Genomic DNA, 8858 nt, shown 5'->3' with positions numbered 1-8858 from the left:
GGGAATGCGCGGAGCCCAGCCGCGCGGCGGGTAGGGGGTTGGGTGGCGCGGGAGAGCACGGCAGAAGGAGGGAGTTCGAAGAGAGTTACCGCCAGAGAGAGTGGAAGGAGCCCGCGGTATCCATGGAGACGTGCCGGCCAATAGCAGCAGCGAAAGCTGTTTATGGGGGCGGAGCGTCGCCATGGCAGCAGGAGAAGCCTTTCGAGCGGCTACTTAATGCCGGTCCCGCGGCCGCGGGCGCTCAGAGAGGCGCCGTCGGGCGGGGGGGCAACGAGGGGCGCTGGCGGGGCCCTTGAGCTGGGGGCAGAGAGCGGCAGGGCTGGGAGGAACTTCTTCCAGAACCTTCCTTTGGCCTGGGCTGCGCTCTGAGCCAGGTAAGGGACGGGCAGGGCCGCGGGCCGCGGAAAGGGAGAGGCGTCGGTACCACCCCGCTCTCCCATCCGTCCTCGACGGTAGTGGTGGGCCCGAGGACTGACATCTGAGGAGTCTGGGGGCAACTCGCTTCTCGCCCCCCATAACTTTGTCCTGCTCCCTTCCTTCCCCGAGATCTTCTATCCTAATATCCCTTTTCAAAGATCAGACGACCAACCCCGTCTCCCGCCCCGTCGTACTGCCCTCCCGGGCTCCGTCGCCCCCGTTTCTCTGTGTCGCAGGGTGTGGGTGTCTGATTTCCCGCTCTTGGGGAGAAGGGGATGGCCTCGGAGGCCTCGTCCCTCGTTTGGCTAATAAAATATCTCCAACCTCGAAGGGGAAAAGAAGAGGGAGGCCGCCCGCCCCTCTGGGGTCTGACCCCAGGGCACGGCTTCTGTTTCCCAGACCTCGGCACTCCGAGATCCTCCAGCTGCCAGGACGATTTTAGAGGAGCCTCCCCCCTCGCACACGCCTCCCCTCGGGCGTGAGGGAGGAGTGTTCAGCTCCCGCTGTGTCCCCGCAGGCCCCACATTCGTATCCGGAGGCGGCGACCCCCGGGTTGCGGGATGGAAGCGCGCGTCCGGGAGGCTGTGTAACTGGAGCCGCGGGAGTCAGCGGGCCGGAGAGCGTGGCGGGCCACCCTCGGCTCAGCCCGTGGATGTTGACCACCCCCTCCGAGAGTCCCCGCAGACATGGCGGAGAGCTGGCTACGCCTCTCCGGAGCAGAGGAGGCCCGGCCCGAGGGAGGCTTGGAGGAGCCCGACGCCCTGGATGACAGCCTGACCAGCCTGCAGTGGCTGCAGGAATTCTCCATTCTCAACGCCAAGGCCCCCGCCTTGCCCCCGGGGGGCACTGACCCCCACGGCTACCACCAGGTGCCAGGCTCGGCCGCACCAGGGTCCCCCCTGGCGGCGGATCCCGCCTGCCTGGGGCAGCCGCACACTCCAGGCAAGCCCACGTCGTCGTGCACGTCGCGGAGCTCGCCCCCGGGTCTGCAGGCCCCGCCCCCCGACGACGTGGACTATGCCACCAATCCGCACGTGAAGCCACCCTATTCCTACGCTACGCTCATCTGCATGGCCATGCAGGCTAGCAAGGCCACCAAGATCACTCTGTCCGCCATCTACAAATGGATCACGGACAACTTCTGCTACTTCCGCCATGCAGATCCCACCTGGCAGGTAGGGGAGGCGCGGGTTGCGGCCGCTCCCTCCCCACTCCCTTCCCCCTCTCCACTCCTGAGCAGCGTACAGGACTCAGGTCCCAGGTCCGCAGGCCAAGTATGGGCAGTGCAGCCAGTTCCCCAAGGGAGGAAGGCCATGGAGGAAGGACCTCCAAGGAGCCCAGGGCTGGAAACTGCCCCTCATTTGGCTTCAGAGAGGAAGGAGGAAGGATGTTCAAGGGCTTTAGAGGTATGAAAGCCGAGGTTCAAAGGGCAAGCACTTGTCACTCATCCAGGAGGCCCAGCCCAAAGACCAGGGCCAGACACAATCCCCTTGGGGGGGGAAGGCGGAGACTGAGGAACACATTTTTATCCCAAGTCCTAGAATTCCTAGACACTGCCTTGCCCAAGGACAGTTTGTCAGGACCTGACTCAGAAGTAGAAGCTGGAGCCTGGCCCCCCTGCCAAGCTCTCTGTCCTGCCTACATGCATTTGGCTGGGGGGGAGGGGAGTGCCATGGGGTGTGAAGGCCAGCTGTGTCCCAGTGGAGAGGTTGTGGGGCCTTCCTAAAGCTGCTGTCCCAACCCCCCTCCCAAACCCCTCCCCAGTTTCCTGCCTCCACTCCTCCCCCTCCTCTCAGGCAACCTCCCTAGGGGAACAATTACCTGAGCCAGGTGCTTTCCACTGGGGCTCTGCCTCCAGCACTGGCTTCATGTTCCAAGTCTCCGGAACCTGGCACAGAGCAGCCAAGGGGCCAGGCCACCGTGTAAACATCCCAGCCTTGTCAGGGGGTACCCATCCGCCCTGCCGCCCACATTTGGACAAGACTACGTACCTAGGAATGAGCTAGGCTAGATGGTGATTTGAGATGGGGCAGACATTGCCCTGCCCTGAGTATCTTCATCCATCATGATTGGGGGCAAGTTGGGGACAGAGGCTCTGAGGATGCCCAGATTCTTCCCTGGGGCATCTGTAGACAGCAGGCGGCAGGATTACAGTCCCAAGCTATTCCACACTCGCTTGGGCCCTGACTCCGGGGCAGTGCCGTCTGTAGCCTTGCTGAGAAAGCGGAGACCCTCACCCAACCCCACGCCTTCCAAGCCTGAGCTTTGGAAAATGGGCCCAGGAAATGAGCACTCTGCCCTTCGCTGGGTAATAATCAACTGGGGCCTCACAGCTTGGGGTGGGAGGAGGGGGCCACGGGCAGTTAGGGCCCAGGCCAGCAGCTGGCTCAACAAACAAGGAAAGTCATGAGATCCCGCCACACTTCATCCCTACACACACTCGCGCGTGAGCGCACACACCACACACACACACCCTCGATCGCCCAGTGTCCCTCACCCTGAACCACGCACTTCACACACGGAGAGGGCCAGCCAGGACCAGAAGGAGGGAGATGGCCATCCAGGCCCTGGGGGAGCTGAGGCCTTTGGCCAGAGGCCACAAGCAGTGGGGTAAGGGAGGGAGGGCAGGACGAGGTGGCACTGAGAGCCGACCCGCGGCTCAGGGCTCGGATGACTGAGCAGGCAGATATCCTGGCAACAGGGAACAAAAGCCCCCGACAGCACTCCTGGCTCCGGGTGCCCTGTGGCTGGTGTCCCAGAGCCTCCCCGTTAGAGCAGTGCCTCCATCCCTCCTCCCTCATCAGAGAGGAGATGGTAGGAGGACACGTAGGAGCATTAGCAGCCACACGTCACCAACCCTTCCTTCCCACTCACCCAGCCGTCCTCTGTCTCTCCTCTCTCCCTGTGCCCAGAATTCCATCCGCCACAACCTGTCCCTGAACAAGTGCTTCATCAAAGTGCCTCGAGAGAAGGACGAGCCAGGCAAGGGGGGCTTCTGGCGCATCGACCCTCAGTACGCCGAGCGCCTGCTTAGCGGGGCCTTTAAGAAGCGGCGGCTGCCCCAGGTCCACATCCACCCGGCCTTCGCCCGCCAGGCCGCTCAGGAGCCCAGCGCTGCCCCATGGGCCGGGCCGCTGACCGTGAACACCGAGGCCCAGCAGCTGCTACGGGAGTTCGAGGAGGCCACCGGGGAGGCGGGCTGGGGTGTGGGCGAGGGCAGGCTTGGCCATAAGCGCAAACAGCCGCTGCCCAAGCGGGTGGCCAAGGTCCCGCGGCCCCCCAGCACCCTGCTGCTGACCCAGGAGGAGCAGGGTGAGCTGGAGCCCCTCAAAGGCAACTTTGACTGGGAGGCCGTCTTCGACACCAGCACTCTGGGTGAGGAGCTGGGCACGCTGGAGGCCCTGGAGCTGAGCCCCCCGCTGAGCCCCGCCTCGCACGGGGACGTGGACCTCACCGTCCACGGCCGCCACATCGACTGCCCCGCCACCTGGGGGCCTTCAGTGGAGCAGGCTGCCGACAGCCTGGACTTCGACGAGACCTTCCTGGCCACGTCCTTCCTGCAGCACCCCTGGGACGAGAGTGGCAGTGGCTGCCTGCCTCCGGAGCCCCTCTTCGAGGCTGGGGATGCTGCCCTGGCTGCCGACCTGCAGGACTGGGCCAGTGTGGGCGCCTTCTTGTAAGAGGCCAGGCCCCGCCCCACCTCCGGACAGCACCCAAGTCAGTGCCCAGACTGCCCCCCAACACAGGCCGATAGAATCCTACCGCCCAGGCAGGGGCTGGGCCAAGTCTCCCGAGGCTGGCCCCACGAGGCCACACGGTCCCTAGCCCAGGCTGCCCTCAGAAGACAGCCCAGGAGGCTGAGAACTGGGGCTCAGGACAAGAACTGCTGCCTCCCCTCCCCAGTCCCCCCCCACACACAGTGTTTCATTGACCCTCATCTTCCCTTCGCCAGGGACCGGCTAAAGAGCCCCCCACTGTGAGAGCAGCGGCCTGGAGGGGCGCTGCCCTGGCCGGGGAGCAACAGGACAGGGCCCGCCCCCAGCCCCTCGGCTCCAGGCTCCAGTGCTTCTCCCTCCCTCCCCGCAACCCCCCCCCCCACCGCCTTTCCTCCCCAGGTCTCTATCCAGAGAAAGTTCCCAGGTACAACAAATGCTAATTAGGTGACAGCAAATTAACCCCCTAGAGGCCTCTGCAGGCAAAGCCTCCCAGGGGCTGGGGCCGGGGCGGGCAGTAGATGGGGCGCAGAGCTGGGGGAGGGGGCAGAGAGAGGAGACGGACGAGGTCGGGGTGCCAGGTGGGGCAAAGAAATTTTCTAAGGCCTCTGGGGTCTTCTCCTGGCCCCATCTCCAGAGGTGGGACAGAGGGTGGAAACTCCTAATTTTTGAGCCCGACTGGAGGCTGAGAGCAGCAGGGAGTTGGGGTTCTGGGGGTGGGGGTGGGGGGAGCAGGGGCAGCCGAGCTGCAGAGGGGAGGGGACAGACAGACTAACGTAGTGAGTATAGCTATAGCTGAGGCTTAACAGGGATGCTGAGATGGCTCGAGCCACTGGGACCAGGAAGGGGGTGTCGCCCGTGCCCCTGCCCGCACTCGTGGGAGGGAGTGTCTTGCTCCACCCTGAGCCCCCTGGGGCTGCATCCCACATCCACTCTCCTGCCCCATGGGGCAATTTAACCTTTTTCATGGAACGTTATTTACAATAAATTTTTTGAAAATAAAATTTTTTTAAATCCGAAAATGGACCTGCTTGCAACTTTCTTCAGGAAAAGGTGAGGGACAGTTTAGGAGAGGGGACTTCAGTGACAAAGAGGACAGCGGGGAGGAAGGTGCGGGGGTCATGGAAGGCCTGAAGAAGTGCCTGCCCCCTGATGAATTCCCCACAACCTCTGTGTCCCCAGAGAAAAAGGGGTGAAGAGGCAGCCCTCAAGGGGTTCCCTGCAGGCTGGGCCTCAGTACCTCCATCTGCACAATGGGGAGAGCTGCACCCACAGCCCCCCAGGAGTATGCAACAAAGGAGGCAGGGCCCCCTCCCCGGCCCTGGGGAATCACACAGGCTGAGCTTGCCCAGGGCTCTGCTCATGCGTCCCCCGCTGCGAGGGCCTGCCTGGGCTTGTCTGCTGGCGTCTGCGGTCCCCAGCCTGGGCCCGTCTCCAGCACCTCCCTCCCTGGGTCCTCTCTTGGACGGACAAGGTGTGAGGTCAGAGGGCCCCGGCCCCAGGGCCCAATTCGAGGCTGGAGGAGGCGGGTGGCCAGGGCAGCCCGAGTGCCCAGACCCCGCTTCCCCACTCACTCCCACGGGCAGGTCTGCTCTGCCAGGAACCAGCCCGCAGGGCTCTGATGAGGAGACAGAGACACAGGAAATGGGTGACAGGGGCACCTTTCAATCCCCTCACCCCAGCTTTGCCTGGAAACCACCTCCCCTCCCAGACCCGCAAACACACCCTCGTGCTTCTCAGCTCCTCCCCCAGCACGCACGCGCGCACACACACACACACACACACACACACACACACACTCGCACATTGGCACAAACGGGCACTGTTCCTACACAATCCTGCCCGGCCTCGGCCTCCACGGATGCCTTTCTCCACCAAGCCCTTTTCTTCTCCTTCACTCGAGCTTGGCTTGAGGCCAGCCTGGCATTCCCTTGCTAACTTGCTGCTTTCACTTGCTAATTATTCCAAATATTTCAGAAGGGCTGCACACAGCGCAGGGCCAGCGGGGTTGGGGCCTGACAGAGCCCAGAAGCCAGCCCACCCCCTTCCCACAGCGGGCTGAGAAGGCTGCCTCAGCTCTGAGACTTCCTTTGCCCCACAAGCAAATCCTCCCTCCCTCCCCCACCACCCAGCAGCCTTCATCTCCATGGCCCCCAGGGTTGGGGAAACAACGGGACCTCTGGCCTTCTCCACTGGCCCCCAGGATCAGCCTCCAGACCTGGCCAAAGGGGCAGAATTGACAGGTGGGGCATGCTGGTGTCCCCAGATCCACACCCTCTGCTTAGGCCATGCTGGGGGAGAAGGGGAAAGGTCAGGGGCAAGCAGAACCCCCCAAACAGAGGTTCCAGTTCACTCCTGGCTGCAGGGAGGAACAGAGGGAGCTCCTAAAAATCCCTGCGCCCGGGACCAGAATCTCTGGGGTTGGGGCCCTGGCATCAGCACGTTTAAGAGTTCCCAGAGGCTACCAAAGGCGAGAGGGCTCGGAAGGGCTCTGGAGCACAGAGCTGAGCAAGCAGCCTCGGGGAGATGGAAAGCGAGGTCCCTCCTACCCATCCCTGCCCTGGACCGTGGCTGGGCTGCTTTATTAAAAAGGTGTTCATTTACCTCCTATTCACTTGTGGGTTCGAAGTAATCCAATCAAGATATATTTTGCAGCATCTAACAGTAAGCTGGAGGCATGATGCCCCATTAGTGAGAACTACTTTAGTGTGTATTTCCTTAGAGCAAGGACACTGCTACATAGCCCCAGTGCCACCTTCACCATCGGGGAATCAGCATGGACCTGGCAAGCCCCCCGTCACTGCAGACTGCCTCCAGGTCCTGCCCACTGCCTGGCCAATGCACCTCTCTGGACCAATGTCCCAATCTAGGGTCACATGTTGCATCGAGCAGCCCTGTCTCTTTTGAGCTGTGTGGCTTGGAGCCCATGACTTAAGCTCTCTGAGCAGGTTCCTTTTCTCCTTTGGTCCCCACCTCTGAGGCAAGAAACCCTTGAACTACGTCATTCTTGGGTGTTGGGGACAGCCCTTCCCAAAGCAAGGAGCTACTCGTCTACCCCCTGACTTGCCACCTTTGTCCCATCCTGCCTCCCCTGTGGATCCCCCAGCCAGGCATGGATCTATGGAGAGGGCAGGAGCTTGAACCTTGGGGGCCCTCTTCCGCCTCCGGCCCAGAGCACATCCTGTCCCACGGGACAGGTCACCCCCAGCTCCAGGCTCCAGTGACTCTCAGGGCTTCCTGTCGTCCCACACTCCATGCCGTCCCGGAGCAAAAGGCCAGGCACCTGCAGAGCTGAGATGGGGGCAGCGATTGCTCCCCATCCCCCACCTCCCGCCAGGCACACTGGGGACACTGGATTTCAGAAGGAAGAGGGTGAGCTGGAGGGCAGGAAAGAAGGGGTGTGAGGGCGGGTGCGAGGAGAGGTGGCCAGGAGTCAGGTGCACTTCCATCTTGGGCTGAGGCCCGAAGGTAAACAGGTGTATTTGGACGCCCGGCAGGGGCAAGTGGGCCGGCCCCATGGGGCAGGCCTGGGCCTGTCGGGGTGGGAGTGTGGGGAGGTGCCTGCATTAACAATGGGGTGGGAGAGCGGCCCCAGGTCCTGCGGACACATTCTTGTGTGATGAAGAGGAAAACACAGTGATAGTGAGGGGAGGCACCCCGGGGTGGGGGAGGGCTTTCTGTGAGGCCACCCATGCTGGGGCTGTGCTGACCAGGGGGAGTCGAGGAGGCACACGGAAGCCCCAGGGGTCACTAGTCTTCCAGGGCACCTGGGTCTGTCCCGCTCTGTGGCTCGCAGGTGGGTCGGGTCAGAGCCACCTCGACGGGCGTGCTGGGACCTGAGCTTTTCCTGTGTGCGTCAGCATCGGGCAGGGACCAGCTGGAGGTCACTGTCAACCAGCCCGGGGGGAGGGGGGACAGGGAAAAGTAGGGTGCATGTTAACCAAGGGGGCTGACGGCAGGGCTGACGGTCTCGCTGTCCCACCCCCCAGCTCCAGCACAGTCTCTCGCCCCAACTGACCGTTCTGAGGGCAGTAGGGTGGCCAGGGTCCGAGCCCCAGATGTGTTCCCCTTGAACAAAGCAGGAGGCTGAGCTCCCAGGAAAGTAAGAATTCCAGAAACTGGGGAGGCAGGCTTCCCTGCATACGGCCCACCCCGCCCATGGCCCCCAGGGCTCTTTGAAGCCACAGCATTGCCCACAGCCCTCCCGGAAAGGCTGTTTGCCCAGGGAATTAAGCTGAGGCAGAGAGGCTGGCTGCCAGGTGCCCTCCGCCCCTTACCCAGCCACCCACGGACTCTGTCAGTGGCCCTGCCCTTGCCCCAGGCCACTCTGCCCCCACCGCTGTCCCTGCCTCACTCTGGGCACCAAACCCTGTCCCCAGGCCCACCTGGCATTCCAACTCTTTCCAACCTGCTTAAAGTGAACCGTGGCCCTGTGTCGGGCCCAGGTAGGTGAGTGGGGAAGTAAGTGGTGGGGAAGAGTGACCCGCCTGAGAGTGTTCAGCCTCAGACGCTCCCAAAGTCTGCAGACCCCCGAGGGCAGAGAACCCGCCTGTCCTGCTCACTCCTACACTCGCAGCATAAAGCACCTGGCCCAGCGTCTTAAGTATTCAACGAATGAATGAATGAATGAATGAATGAATGAATGAATGAATGTGCTGGCTGAGCAGGTGGATAAAAGGTAGGGAAACAGCTAAGAAGCCTTGGCCAAATGCAACTACCGGCAGTAAA

General features: G+C 62.6%; 1 protein-coding gene across 1 annotated transcript; it reads left to right on the top strand.

Annotated features, from left to right (window-relative positions):
* The first annotated feature begins 252 nt into the window (after nucleotides 1-252).
* FOXJ1 (forkhead box J1) lies at nucleotides 253-5146 on the top strand. Its single transcript, XM_011361984.2, has 3 exons — nucleotides 253-374; nucleotides 935-1592; nucleotides 3330-5146. Exons 2-3 carry the CDS (start codon nucleotides 1104-1106, stop codon nucleotides 4095-4097), a joined length of 1257 nt encoding a protein of 418 aa, XP_011360286.1. The 5' UTR covers nucleotides 253-374; nucleotides 935-1103; the 3' UTR covers nucleotides 4098-5146.
* The last annotated feature ends 3712 nt before the right edge of the window (nucleotides 5147-8858 follow it).

The sequence above is a fragment of the Pteropus vampyrus genome, unplaced genomic scaffold, assembly GCF_000151845.1.
Source record: "Pteropus vampyrus isolate Shadow unplaced genomic scaffold, Pvam_2.0 Scaffold72, whole genome shotgun sequence".
NCBI lineage: Eukaryota > Metazoa > Chordata > Mammalia > Chiroptera > Pteropodidae > Pteropus > Pteropus vampyrus.
Note: the sequence above shows the minus strand (reverse complement) of the source record. Positions and strands in the feature narration are given on the sequence as shown.

Bases quoted from the DNA above. Each gene is read 5' to 3' on its own strand.
- FOXJ1 (XM_011361984.2), top strand. From the start codon at position 1,104: ATGGCGGAGAGCTGGCTACGCCTCTCCGGAGCAGAGGAGGCCCGGCCC. The intron at 1,593-3,329 runs GTAGGGGAGGCG...CCCTGTGCCCAG, and splicing joins ATGCAGATCCCACCTGGCAG to AATTCCATCCGCCACAACCT.